This window comes from Mustela erminea, chromosome 13 (assembly GCF_009829155.1).
Source record: "Mustela erminea isolate mMusErm1 chromosome 13, mMusErm1.Pri, whole genome shotgun sequence".
Classification (NCBI taxonomy): domain Eukaryota; kingdom Metazoa; phylum Chordata; class Mammalia; order Carnivora; family Mustelidae; genus Mustela; species Mustela erminea.
In genome coordinates, this window is record NC_045626.1 from 10,488,261 (window position 1) to 10,503,250 (window position 14,990).

Consider the following 14,990-nt stretch of genomic DNA (forward strand, 5'->3'; position numbering starts at 1 on the left):
AAACCTGACTGAAAAGCGACTGAGACTTAATAACCCAAACCCTTTTTTTTCTAAAGAGTGCCTTGGGTTACTGAAGCCATTTCTTCTGTACATTGTATTTCTTTGTAGAGGGTGGATTTTGAGCACCAGAACCAATATCGTTTTAGAGCAAATGTTAAAAACCGCCACGTTGATGAGCAGCTCATGGAATACCATGTTGAAGCTTCCACCACTTTCATTAGGGTCCAGGTGGGAGATGAAGATGAACCTCCTGTTTTCCTGGTCCCATATTACCTGTTTGAAATCTTCGAAGAAAGCCCACATGGATCATTTGTAGGCATGGTGTCTGCCATAGATCCAGATCAGAGGAAATCACCCATCAGGTATGTTTGGAAGCCCAGCTTCGTATTATTAAATGAGTGAATACAAATTCGCCTGAAAATATAATTTCATAAAAGTGTAATAAAGATAAATCTGTATTCCTCTATATGGTACTTATTAAATTTGCAACAACTTAAAACAGTTAAAATAGGAAACTTGCTATTGATAAAGTTGTAGTGAAATAAGCAATTGCTGTTGTAAGAGAAATAGGCAATCGCCAGCCAAAATTCAGTGAAATCATCTCTACTAATTTGGGGTAAGTAGTGAGGGAAAAGAAACCATTGATTACGCCAAGTCAGAAGCAAAGCTGACTGAAATGTGGGTGAAGCTCACCAAAATTAAATACTACTTAATAGTCAAAAATTGAGAAAGCTTTCACACGATACCACTTAACTAATAGTAATGAAGTAAGTTCAGTCAGCTAGAAATAAGTAAGCTTCTGTGTTGCAATTAAACAATATTTATCCTTGATTAATCTAATCCGTTATTTTCAGGTACTATATTTTCTTTTTTTTTTTTTTTCCAGTATTTGACTGTAGACCCGGTGAGACATAAAAACAAAACCTGCCAAATGTTTCCTTCCACCTCCTTCCCCTACTCTCCTGTTCTCCACACTTCACAGTTCCGAGAATTTTACTAACGTCCATGTATTTATTAAGACGATGGCTGTTGCTTTGCACTTTGTACAGGCAATGATACAAAGAAGCTTCTTCACATTTTTGAGACAGAAGAATGATCCCACCTTTCCAATGTAATTCCTAATCATAAAACACTGCCTTCTCATATGTAGATGTAGTGATATTTAGTAATAGTATTTCTCATAATGAATGTAAATACACGTGTGGTATTATATGTATATAATTATAATCCAGTAAATGAATTATTTAGATTTTTTAAACTAGTATATCTATTCACCTGTGTATTGTTTTTTGAGAATACTAAAGAATACATAATTCTAAAAAAATGTTTCAAGGATTAAGATGTTTATTATATTATCATTTATAACAATTAAGTGTTAGAAACAATTTAAATATCTAGTCATAGGGGTATAATCACGGTCATAGATCATCAGTGCTTGACAGTGATACCTATGAACATAGCTAAAAATATGGTGTGGTTTAAAAACAACAAAATTACGTGACTTGTAAGTTTACTATAAGTAAAATATTTCCTCTCTATGAGTCAAATAAGTGAGCCACACCCAAATATTAACTGGGGTTATGTGTTTTATATTATCAATATTGGTGGTTACTTACTTTCTTTTCCTTCTTTATTTTTTAAAAAGATTTTATTTATTGGGGAGAGAGAGAGCACAGACTGGGGTAGGAGGAGGGGCGGAAGGAGAGGGAGTGGGAGAAGCAGGCTCCCCAGTGAGGAAGGAGCCTGATTTGGGGCCCAATCTCAGGACCCTGGGATCATTGCCTGAGTAGAAGGCAGATGATTAACTGAGCCACCCAGGCGCACCCTACTTTATTTTCTACCAAGAATATTTTAGCTAACAATTCTTACATTTATGCTGAAATTAATTACGTTAAAGTGTTTTGTTAGTGCTTATCAACACAATATTTTTTAATGTCTTTAATGGACATTGTTTCATTTAGAGTTGCCGTTTCATTAAGACTGCTTTTCATACGTTTGTTAGGATGAAAATAGCTACTTGAACACATTCTAGTAAGTACACCCGCCCCAGGATTTTTGTTTTTTTTTTTAATTTTTTTAAATAATTTTTTATTTTTTATAAACATATATTTTTATCCCCAGGGGAACAGGTCTGTGAATCACCAGGTTTACACACTTCACAGCACTCACCAAAGCACATACCCTCCCCAATGTCCATAATGGTTTTTTTGTTTGTTTTTGTTTTGGAAGCAAAAGATCTAAAAAAAAAAAAATGTTTGAAATCAAATGCTAAGTGATTTCAATTTGAGTTTTAATGTGGTACATCTTCCTTAATACTCGTTACATGGCAAAACATACGGAAACCAAAGGAAATTAAAGGGCATTTTACTTTGCCTTCAGTGCTTCATAAATTAGCACATAGTAAACAAATTACCTTATACATAATTCAGATAACTCACATTACTTAGTTTTTCCTTCCATGTAAGAACTATCTGGTATTTCTCTGAAGTGTGGAGATTCTCAGGCTGAGTTTCAGCAAAGTCTTCAGTGAGATAAACCAGCTTAACAAATTATTCTTGCCATTGACGTCACTGTTAAGTGCAAAAAAGCATGCAAAAATATGCTTTGGTATGAATTATAAACTTTGTGGTAAATGTTTAAGAAAAATGGGGTGCAGGTATGAAGAGAGAATGCGATAATTAGACCTGAAATTGATCAATCTTTAGTAAAACAACCAAAGGAGGGAAAAAGAATGGACAAAAATTAACATTATCAGAAATGAAATAAGGAACATAAATTTTAATACACATACACATTAAACAATATTATGGGGAAATATTATGAACGACTCCAAGCCAGTGAATTCAGACCAATTCCTTGAAATTCTGTCAAGGAAACTACCAACATTGATATAAAAAGATAAATAACCTGAGTAGTCATGTGTGTGAGAAACCGGGAGAGCTTTGCGGGTGTTGAAGAATGTCAGGGGTGTTCTCCTGTGGAAGAGGCTGTCTTTAAACATCTTTCATCTGTGTTCTAATGGAAGCACTTAAAACTCCTTGAAACACCCAGTGGATCTGCAGCCTGCTTGGAAAAATCCAGCTTTTGTAAATGGGCTGGCTTTTATGCGTCTCAGTTGCTTTGTCTGTGAAGTGGGAACAGTCTTTGTGTAGAGGCACACGAGGATTAAGAACAAGAGGCACAGGTGTCTGGAGAAGCCTGAGTGTAGAACCTTTGTTTATCATTCAGGCAAGAGCTGTTGGCAAAAGGAAACAGTGCCACAGTCACTTAGTATTCATTCAGCATTCTGTAGGAATGAAGAGTTCCATGAAAAGGAATTCGACAATGAACCAAACATCAAAACTTCACATTTTAAGCTTTTTAGCTCAAACTCTTTCTAAAATGTGTTGCACACTTCTTTCCTAATGGGGCATATTGACTGTTACTTAAAATGTTACTGATGATGAAGTCATGATTTTTAAAAACTTTTATTTGAAAATTATGTCAGACATTTAATTGGCTTTATTTGGAATGGTTTATTATAGCAACAGAATATTCTAGATGTTCAATACAAAATATTAACTGTTAAACTATTATTGCTCTCTGTCAACAAATCTCTTAAGTAGGAAATGTGACCATTTGTGGATATGTCAGTAAACTGCTTATAAAGTTTTAAAATGGAGTAGAGGTAAAACTAAATTCCTTAAAGGTTAATTCTCTGCAATTTCTATTTTAATTCTTCCCTGAACTCCAGTCTACAAATCAGTGTGATATTTTTAGAGACCTGTCAATTCAAGATTAAAATATTCTCATCTCTTGCCACATAATTATGGCAGACTCATTGATGTCTCATCAAAGTCTTTCAGGACTATACGTGCAATGGGAAGTCATCATTGAACCCAAGTTATTACTCTTCTTTAATTTTTATTATTAATCATTTGCAAGCAGATAAGACATGCTGAGTACTTCAAAGGCTCCTTTCATTGTGGAGTTTGAGATCATTTTCCAGGCCTTTGCATGAGGGAATTCTATTATCTGGCTTCTTTCCATGAATGCTCTAACAGCATATTCCATCTAATATCATTACTTTCAGGGGATGCACACACACACACACACACACATCTCATTTTTATCAAATATTATCAAAGCGTTTTCTTTAAACAAACAAAATAACACATTTCTCATATATCAGCAATCAGGTAATTATAGTATAACGCCAGATTTAGCAGCATTGATATGGTCTAGGAAAGAGACTCAGCAGTTTAGGATGAGGATATGCTTTGTGTTGCTTCAAAGGGAAAAAAAAAAGTTAACAGGCAGTAATTTTTACCACTAGTTATTTGTACTTCTCTTAATTTTGCAAAGGACATCGTACCATTTCTTTTTAGCTAAATCATTCACTCAAATTTTGTTTTGGGATTGAGAATGAATTACATGTGTTTTAGATTTGGCATGCATCGGTTTAAATCTGAGACCATTTTCGTGTAGTTTTTTTTTTCTTTTTCATCCTCACTGAGTTGAATCTTAAATATACGCATGTACCTTTCTAAAAAAATGTTCAGCATTACATTTGCTATATGGAGCATGCATTTTAATTTGTCTAATTGCCTCTAAAAGGTTTTACATATCACAATTATACAGATAAAATAATAAAATTAAGTGAAACTTTTTTTTTCTGTGTGTGTGTGTGTGTGTGTGTGTGCAGGTATTCTATGACCAGAAGCAAAGTGTTCAGTATTGATGACAATGGCACAATCGTCACAACTAACCCTCTTGATCGAGAGATTAGTGCTTGGTACAACCTAAGTATTACAGCCACAGAAAAATGTAAGTACTCATTTAGGACCACACATTGGTTCAGCATATATTTAAACCATTCAATAATCTCCAAACGTAGGGGAAGAAGCTAGCTTAAATTTGTTGGAATTGGAGTTAAATGATATATATGTCAATTCATACATGTGTATTTTATTTTATTATTTTATAAACCAATGTCGGTTCATTCCTATTATAGCTTATTTATACACTTACCACTAAATATTTTAAGACTTTTTATTATGACAAATTAAACATAAATTTTGCAAGATATATTTAACCGAGATATAGTTAACAGATATTAATGGGTTCTCATTTAAGTTATGATTTTAATGAAAAAAGAAAGTCTTATATACATTACCTCCCCCCAAAAAATTGTCCCTTAAAAAATACATATAAGTAGAAAGAAATTATAATACTTATTTCATAGGAATCTATCCCTTAGAGAAAATTTTTTTAATTTAGAGAAATGTTTAATTAATGTTATGCATTCTTTTACTGTCATCCAAGGAATAGTAAACCTAATGGTGAGAATTAATATTTTAAGTTTAAAGTAATTTAAAGTTGACTAGTAATATCATACCATTTAACTATAATCAGTTTAGACTGACTGTATTAGTTCACGAAAGGACTATTCTAGAAATAAAACACAGAATGCCTGTGCCTTGTTCTATTTCTGGAACAACATGTTAACTGTAATCTTGGACATTAGGGACAGGATAACACTCCAGCACAGCCTTTTAAAACTTTAGGCACTTAAAAATAATCACATTTCAATGAAATTATGGGAAAGAATATGAAGGATTCAAACAACAAATATTCATTGGTAAATCACAGTCAGACATTTTCAAATTAAGCTAATAGTGGAAGCTGTGCTAATGATCACTTCTTCAGTAAGCAGTGGGGACCAGTTGTTGTGTGTTTTTATTTTCGTTTTTATTTTTTGATTTTGGTTTTTGTTTCAGATAGGGAGGTGATTCCATTTTCAGGTTGTAAAAAGTAGATAAAATCATCCTAATTTACTACTTGGATAGTGTCTCCAAAATTATCAATCAATTTGGTATTAAGTCAACCATGTTAATTAATTTGATCTCAAAAGAATAGGTATAACACAGTATAAAAGCTTATCAGGATCATCCCCTTTATTTAACTGATAGTTATTATAGTTCAGTAGATAATTAAATTTGTGAATATGAAATGTTCCAGAATGCATCCTTTATAACTGATTTTGTGTAAATTTTAATAATCTTGTTTACTTTTCTGGCTTTTTTTAAAAGCCTTTATACATATATCTTATTCCTTAGTATTGAGTGGTAGCTGGGGATATGGTAGACTGGAAAGCATCTCTTGCATAGTTTTTTTTGTCATGCCTTGAATAACTCTATGGAAACACGGCAGGAGGCCTAAGTCTGGGTTTGAATTTTCCATTTAACTTAACAACAAAGACTGAGGAGCACTGTTACAGGGAATAAACGTCTGCTGCAACAGAAGAAATGCCAAGGCTCTTGGTGTCAGAAAACACAAAGATGCTTATTCTAAAAGCAAGAAGCTTTTATTCATTGGGTTTTCTGAGAACAAATTATTTATAATATCACTATTTACAAAACTGTTGAGAGAAAGGAATTCGAATCAGTTCAAGAGAAGGGTGGACATCTTTGAAAATGTGTTTCTCTATAAAATGGTTTTTCAGCTATTACAAAAGTATGTTTAATAAATGCATATAAACATTTTATATTCATTTTATATACATATGTAAGTTTACTTTATGTACAAGGGGTTTTTTTTTGTAAGAATATATCATTCACTTTTTGTTAAATTAGGAAGGCTACAATATGCATTATTAGGAAGCAAAATCTTTAAAATGTATTATGTGTATTCTGAGACAAAAAAATCCTAATATTTTATGAATGAATACAAAAAAGGATGGATGATTGATTGATATAAAAAGTTTGTAAGATAAGCCAGTTATACCCAAATCCCATTAATTACATGATTACTTTTTATCAAAAAGATGTCATGGAGATCTCTGGAGAGACATTGTTTGAAGTATCTTTGTGTTGCCCCGCCCTCTTTTTAATACAGTGGAGGTAAATGTAACATCACAAAATGAAATAAAAACAGTCACACAAATCTCTGGACTGCAAGATAGCTGCTATCCCCCAAAATTATTGATTTGACATATGTATGTATATTTGCATATATACTACAAAATGTATTCTCTAATCAATTTAATTATCTCACTACATGCTGTGTTCAGAGGTGAAACCCAAAGATTCAGTGAGACTTGAGTTCTTACTAAACTGTTGCTCCTCTCCAGTTTTACCTTATTAAGGAAAACAGTGGCTCCAAGTGTTCTCTGTAACGTGTTTATATATGTGAGTGGGTGTGCAAGCATATAGTATTCAGGAAATAGAACTGTTTCAATTCGTAGTTTACAATATTACTTATTACAATATTACTTATTACTTAAGCTTGCACAAAAGACCATAGATATTATAATGATTTCTATATTAAGGAAAATAAAAATACAATGATGACAATAAAAACTGGGTACCTTTTGTGATTCACAAGGAAAAAAATTCTACCTTTGTCAATTCTTGTATGTTTAGGTATTTGTTTATAAAATACATATTTTACATGGTGTTGTGAGTATTGATGAGTTTTGAGGAATTATAATTTATTAAATAGATACTTGTATTGCAAATCAATATATATGTAGTTATAAAGGTATGCATCTGCATATATACTTTGTGTAATATTCTAGTAGCATTTTTATAGGTCTTAATAAAAATCTGAAGCAAACATTATTCCTGTTTCAGAGAAGATGAATCTGAAACTTACACAGTTTATTTGCTCAGCTCCTAAATAATGAAGCAAGAGATTGATCACAGTTATATCTGATTCTAAAACCCGTCTTATTCCTATGCCATACTATGCCACAGTGTTTCTTACTGAGAATGTGAGAAATTACACTGCTTTCTATTTTTACTCTTTTTTAAATTTTTATTCCATTTTATTTTTTTCAGTGTTCCAATATTCATTGTTTATGCACCACACCCAGTGCTCCATGCAATACGTGCCCTCCATAATACCCACCACAGGCTCGCCAAACCCCCACTACCCTCCCCTCCAAAACCCTCAGTTTGTTTCTCAGAGTCCACAGTCTCTCATGGTTTGTCTCCCCCTCCAGTTTCCCCCAACTCACTTCTCTTCTCCATCACCAAATGTCTTCTGCATTATTCCTTATGCTGCACAAGGAAGTGAAACCATATGATAATTGACTCTCTCTGCTTGACTTATTTCACTCAGCATAATCTCTTCTAGTCCCATCCACGTTGATACAAAATGTGGGTATTCATCCTTCATGATGGAGGCATAATGTATATGGACCATATCTTCTTTATCCACTCATCTGCTGAAGGGCATCTTGGCTCTTTCCACAGTTTGGCAAATGTGGCCATTGCTGCTATGAACAATGGGGTACAGATGGCCCTTCTTTTCACTACATCTGTATCTTTGGGGTAAATACCCAGTAGTGCAATTGTAGGGTCATAGGGTAGCTCTATTTTTAATTTCTTAAGGAATCTCCACACTGTTTTCCAAAGTGGCTGCACCAACTTGCATTCCCACCAGCAGTGTAAGAGGCTTCCCCTTTGTCCACATCCTCTCCAACACTTGTTTACTGACAGTTGTTTACTGTCTTGTTAATTTTGGCCATTCTAACTGGTGTAAGATGGTATCTCAATGTGGTTTTGACTTGAATCTACCTGATGGTTAATGATGATGAACATTTTTTCATGTGTCTGTTAGCCGTTTGTATGTCTCTTTTGGAGAAGTGTCTTTTCATGTCTTCTGCCCATTTTTTGACGTGATTATCTGTTTTGTGTGGGTTGTGTTTGAGGAGTTCTTTATAGATCTTAGATATCAGCCCTTTGTCTGTACTGTCATTTGCAAATATCTTCTCCCATTCCATGGGTTGCCTCTTTGTTTTGTTGACTGTTTCCTTTGCTGTGCAGAAGCTTTTGATCTTGATGAAGTCCCAAAAGTTCATTTTCGCTTTTGTTTCCTTTGCCTTTGGAGACATATCTTGAAAAAAGTTGCTGTGGCCGATGTTGAAGAGGTTACTGCCTATGTTCTCCTCTAGGGTTCTGATAGATTCCTGCCTCATGTTGAGGTCTTTTCTCCATTTTGAGTTTATCTTTGTGTACGGTGTAAGACAATGGTAGAATTTCATTCTTCTACACATAGCTGTCCAGTTTTTCCAGCACCATTTATTGAAGAGACTGTCTTTTTTCCACTGTATATTTTTTCTGCTTTGTTGAAGATTATTTTACCATACAGTTGAGGGTCCACATCTGGGCTCTCTACTCTGCTCCACTGGTCTATGTGTCTGTTGTTGTGTCAGTACCATACTATCTTGGTGATCACAGCTTTGTAGTAAAGCTTGAAATCAGGCATCGTGATGTCCCCAGTTTTGTTTCTCTTTTTCAACATTTCCTTAGCAATTCCTGGTCTCTTCTGGTTCCAAACAAATTTTAGGATTGTTTGTTCCAGCTCTTTGAAAAATGCTGGTGGACTTTTAATCGGGATGGCATTGAAAATATAGATGGCTCTAGGCAGTATAGACATTTTAACAATGTTTATTCTTCCAATCCATGAGCATGGAATGGTTTTCTATCTTTTTGTATCTTCTTCAATTTCTTTCATGAGTGTTCTGTAGTTCCTCTAGTACAGATCCTTTACCTTTTTGGTTGGGTTTATTCCCAGGCATCTTATGGTTCTTGTGCTGTAGTGAATGGAATCAGTTCTCTAATTTTCTTTCTATATTTTCATTATTAGTATGTAAGAAAGCAACTGATTTCTATATATTGATTTTGTATCCTGCTACATTACTGACTTGCTATATGAGTTCTAGTAGTTTGAGGGTGGAGTATTTTGGGTTTTCCATATAAAGTATCATGTCATCCTCAGAAAAAGCATTTGACAAGTACAGCATCTGTTCCTGATTAAAATGATTCAAAGTATAGGGATAGAGGGAACATTCTTCAACTTCATAAAATCTGTCTATGAAAAACCCACAGTGAATATCATCCTCAGTGGGGAAAAACTGACAGCCTTTCTTTTGAGATCAGGAACATGACAAGATGTCCACTCTCACCACTGTTGTTCAACATAGTACTAGAAGTCCTAGCAACAGCAATCAGACAACAAAAGAAATAAAAGGTATTCACATTAGCAAAGAAGAAGTCAAACTCTCTTCTATTTTTAGTCTTAAAAAATAAGGTTTAATTACAAAGTTATTTTATTTAGTGACTCTTAAGGTTTAAATCGGTTCATGTTGTATGACCTCCTCAGGCCCAAACAGTTAAGTATGTTAGCTCAATTCCCCTCTGATACATGTTCTGACTGTGCTCTGGGGTGAGCTCATGGCGTTCGCTGCTGTTGCTTCATCCATATTCACTTGTTGATGAAAGCACGTGTGGCAGGTGATGTTATAGTCATTGAAGAGGAATTTGGGAGACGATTACTTTTTTAAATAGATTTTGAAGAACAGTGTCTTATTGTGCAAAACTATGTTAAAACCATGGTTTATGGGGGTGCACCTGGGTGGCTCAGTCAGTTAAGCATCTTACCTGTGATTTCGGCTCAGGTCATGATCTCATAGGTCATGGAATCAAGCCCTGACTGGAACTCACACTCAGTGGGGAGTTTGCCCAAAATCCTGTCCCTCTGCATCTTCCCCCACACATATGTGCACGCCCGTGGTTGTGCACATGCATGCTTGCTCGCTCTCTCTCTCTCTAATAAATAAAAATCTTTAAAAAAGATGTTTTTTAAAAATAAATTTTCTCTTGAAACATTAAAGTCAGAACATATTTTTATTATAATAACTGTTTTATATTGGAAGATAGCAAAATAAAACACATGTAAACATTTAGAAGCAATAAGTTAGGGTCACCTGGGTGGTATAGTCAGTTGAGTATCTGGCTCCAGGTTTTTGGCTCAGGTCATGATCTCTAGGTCCAGGAATCCAGCCCCGCATGGAGTTCCTCATTCAGCAGGGATTCTGCTGGAGATCTATCTCTCTCACTCCCTCTGCCACCCACCGCTGGCCCGTGCTGACATGTGCGCTCTCTCATTCTCTCTCAAATAAATAAGTCTTTAAAATAATAATAATAATAATTTATAAATAAAAGAATATTAAAAATTCAGTCAAGGAAAACACACTTATAAATGCTATGAAAGGCACATGGAATATAAACTGAATACATTAATTTTACACAGAATTTAATACTTAGAAGTTAATCACTGTTTCAGAAATAAGTGATTAGAAATGTTATCAAGTACAAGAATTATACAGTTCATGCTGTTCTGCTCCTGGCATTTTAAATCAGTTTCCCTTAGAATAAAAAATAATACTTTTAGATAAAAAATTATATTCCCACTGTTATTTTTATTATAAAGCTGAAAAGTTACAGCATTGGGGATGAAATTCCAAAGTAAAATATAATTAGATAAACATTTGCAGAAAGCTACAAAATTAGTGTATATTTAACTCATCTTTGAAGACTTTGAATTTTTTGTGTCATGTTAAGAAAAATTTGTTTGAGGAAACTTTTGAAATACCAAGTAACCAATTTTCATGTACTTTTCCTCTCTATGAAATTTTTTTCTTGTTCTACATCATTGAACTCATTTTAGAACAGTTTTGGAGAAAATATTTGTATGTGCCAATTTCTTATTAATGTGGTATCAATATCAAAAATAATTGTTTGAGAAATGCCTGGGTGGCTCAGTTGGTTAAGCATCTGACTCTAGATTTTGGGTCAGGTTATGATCCCAGGGTTGTGGGATCGAGCCCCAAGGTGGGCTTCATGCTCAGCAGCAAGTCTGCTTGAGTGTCTCTTCTTCTGCTCCTCTCCTGGCTCACGCTCTCTCATTCTCTCTCCCTAAACTAAACAAACAAATCTTTAAAAAAAATAATTTTTTGACCATAGAAGTTTCAATTCTTTTTTTTTTAATTAATTTTTTTATTTTTTATAAACATATGTTTTTATCCCCAGGTGTACAGGTCTGTGAATCACCAGGTTTACACACTTCACAGCACTCAATTCTTTTCTTTTTAATTACTTGTGTGTGAAATAATTTTTCTCCTTTACTTACTTAAGCAAAAAGTTTATCTGTGGGTATATGCTTAAGCCATAAAATATATGAGCCTTAATTTTTGAATAATTTTATCTTGTAATCTCTGGAAATTGCTATATCTTAATGTTTTATTTATCTATTTTTATCCTGAGCATAACACAATAGAGAAGAGTCTCAAGATGATAATTCTTACTATAAGTCTTAAGATGATAAAACCTAAGACCTAGATTTATTGGTATGTAATAAACCTTGCAAATTATAATTTTTAATTAATTGGAAATTATAATTTCTGTCATCATTGCAACTGTTATTTGTTGGAAAAATCGTTACAGACAAGACCATGCCATCCCAGAAAACAATTCCATAATAGTGGAATAGACAGAAAACAGTTTTATGATTGAAAAGCATTCAAACCGAATGTGATGGTGCATTACAGCAACTGCCGCGATTTCGAAGTAAGAACGAAATTTCACCCTATTGGAGAATCAAGCGTCATGTTCTCAACATAACCCAGTACTAGCCTTCAAGTAGGAAGACTTCACACCGGGTGTCGCACATAGTTCACTCTATGTTTACTAGGTAGATGACATGACCATCTGTTTTTACTAACCGGCTTTATCCAAAGGAAAACTAAATTTCTCAGACCTTTATGACAAGAGGTGGTTTTGAGTGCCAGTCAAAGGCTTTGCTGAAATGAGTCTCCAACAGAAATTAGGAGAAAAGAGTGTTATTTTCCTTGATAATTATATTTCATAGAGTTGGCTTCCATACTTGAGAAAGACAAGCCTGTGTTGTGAAGTTGGCAAGACATTTATTCAGCTTTTAAAGGGTTTACTTACATTAAAAAGAGAGAGAGAGAGAGAAATATAACTTAAATTACAAGTTTTCTAAGTAAATGCTTTAAGAAGAGGAAAGAGGGAAAATCTTTTCCTTGATTTCAAAAGGGAGAATGAAGCCTTTTTTTTAATGTATTTGCCATACAAATTATAATTGCAAATATAATGCTTTTGCAATAACATAAGAAGAGGATATTATAAATAAAGACATTAAAACAACAAAGTAACCTTCTTCTCACTCTTTAATTGTATGTACCTTCCCACAGCATTTTTTGAAATAAAAAATCATTTAAAATAATGATACGCAAATACACAATAGCAGAAACTTGCTTTCTTTATCATTTCAAAAAATGCCGTGTATTATCACTGCTGATTAGTAGATATATAAAATAATAATATTTAACATTTATTGCTTATGTATATCCTAAGTAATCTTATAAATTCTTTATATGTTTTAATTAATTTAATCTTTATAACAGATCTTATAAGGTTATTTACTCGTATCTTTTCCAATTTGCAGAGAGGCAGCTGAGACAGTGGTTAAGCATTTTTGTCAAATTGAGGATCAAGATTAAAATTATTTTTAAAGCTCACTGTATCCATATGTTTATTACATTAGGTCATTCATTTTTAATAAGTGCACACAGTTTCATAGTGAGATTGTAATTTATTTCTCATTTCCCTTTTGATATGCATTTGGGTTATTTTCAGTTATTTGAGATGAAAAAAATTTCTGGAATAAATAAGTTGGATCACATACTCTTTGAATATACTAGTGCCTTGGACTGTAGCATAGATTTCCCAAAGGAATTCTGGGGTCAAAGAGAAGTGTAGCTTATCTCTTACCATCGACTGCCGGATTAAGTTCCAGGAAAGATTTACATCCCCTACTATTTCTCCATGCTCCACAATCACTGTGCCCCACTGTGTTTAACACGGAACCCACAGACTAAGTCATCACTACCTGCCCTTCTGTGAGTCAGAGTGTGTGTGAATATTATGAAGAGCAGATGGGGACGGTTTTGCCTCCTGATACCTTTGACGATGTGTGAAGCCCATTGTGATGGTCACAACCATCAAGTTCCTGGAAGGGATTCTGCTAAGCACTGGACAGTGCAGACGAGAACCCCCTGAAACAAAGAATTATCTAGTCCAAAATATCAGTAGTGACGAAGTGGAAAAACTGGCGTGGATCATTTGAATGTTCTCATCCATGAATTTCTAGTTTGTGATTATTTCCCCAAATTGCTTTTTTTTTCATATCAACTGTCAGAATTTGTAAATTAGAGCTATTAAAAAAAATTTACATCTTCTGATGCAAACATTTTTCCAGTTCGCTGGTATCTTCTTGTTTTTGTGGCTTTTTTTATTTTGGGGGGAAGGGTGGGGGTGGGCTGAGGACAGCATTTTAAAATGTATTTAACCATATCTTCCCATTCCTTCATAGTTTCTGTATTTCTTGGCTCGCAAGAAAATCCTCCCAACTGAATGTATACATAAAGCTTTACCTGGATTTGTTTATTCTATTTTAAAATTTATCTAGATCCTTATTCTCTGTTTTTGTTTTTAAAAATTGTACCAAACAGTGCCATTGTTAAGAGCACTTGTTGCTGGCTTCTTAAACTGCCCTTTCTACTTCAGCTATGACCTTAGACCAGCCATTTGTCTGTAATTTGTGGAACTAAATTCACAGTGTTTTTATCAGTAAAGTTAGGGAGGGTGGTAATTCATTATTAAATGAATTAAATGCATTAATATACGTATATTCAACAGTTACCGGATTTTAGGAGGGTGTCCCTAAACCTGACCATCTTTTTCATTACTTTTTCTCATCAGCTCTATCTATAGTCTCTGGCAAGGAAAAGGCACTTGGTAGGTATTGGCTAATTTGAATGTGTCAAGAACATTTTTTCCTAGGCTGTATTCTTGATAAATATATGATTGATATAGAGGTTCTGTGCTCAGGTAGCCTTTATTCAAGGAAATTAGAAATATGCCACCCAGTGTCTACTGCAATCCTCATGACCTTCTTCGCCCCTAAAGATAGCATTAACATTCTTTATTTTCATTCTGCTTATTCAATTTGCAGACAATGTGCAACAGACCTCTGCAGTTCCTGTGTATGTGCAAGTTCTTAATATTAATGATCATGCTCCTGAGTTCTCTGAATACTATGACACATATGTTTGTGAAAATGCAGGCTCTGGTCAGGTA

The 14,990-nt window shown here is 34.0% G+C and overlaps 1 protein-coding gene across 2 annotated transcripts in view; it reads left to right on the plus strand.

Annotated features, from left to right (window-relative positions):
• The window catches only part of CDH19 (cadherin 19), a 73,985-nt gene that overhangs the window by 26,838 nt on the left and 32,157 nt on the right, over window positions 1-14,990 (plus strand). For both annotated transcript variants that reach the window (XM_032311017.1, XM_032311018.1), the window contains exons 6-8: window positions 109-362; window positions 4,685-4,806; window positions 14,866-14,987. In XM_032311017.1, coding sequence (XP_032166908.1) covers window positions 109-362; window positions 4,685-4,806; window positions 14,866-14,987 — 498 coding nt within the window. The remainder of the gene's footprint in view (window positions 1-108; window positions 363-4,684; window positions 4,807-14,865; window positions 14,988-14,990) is intronic.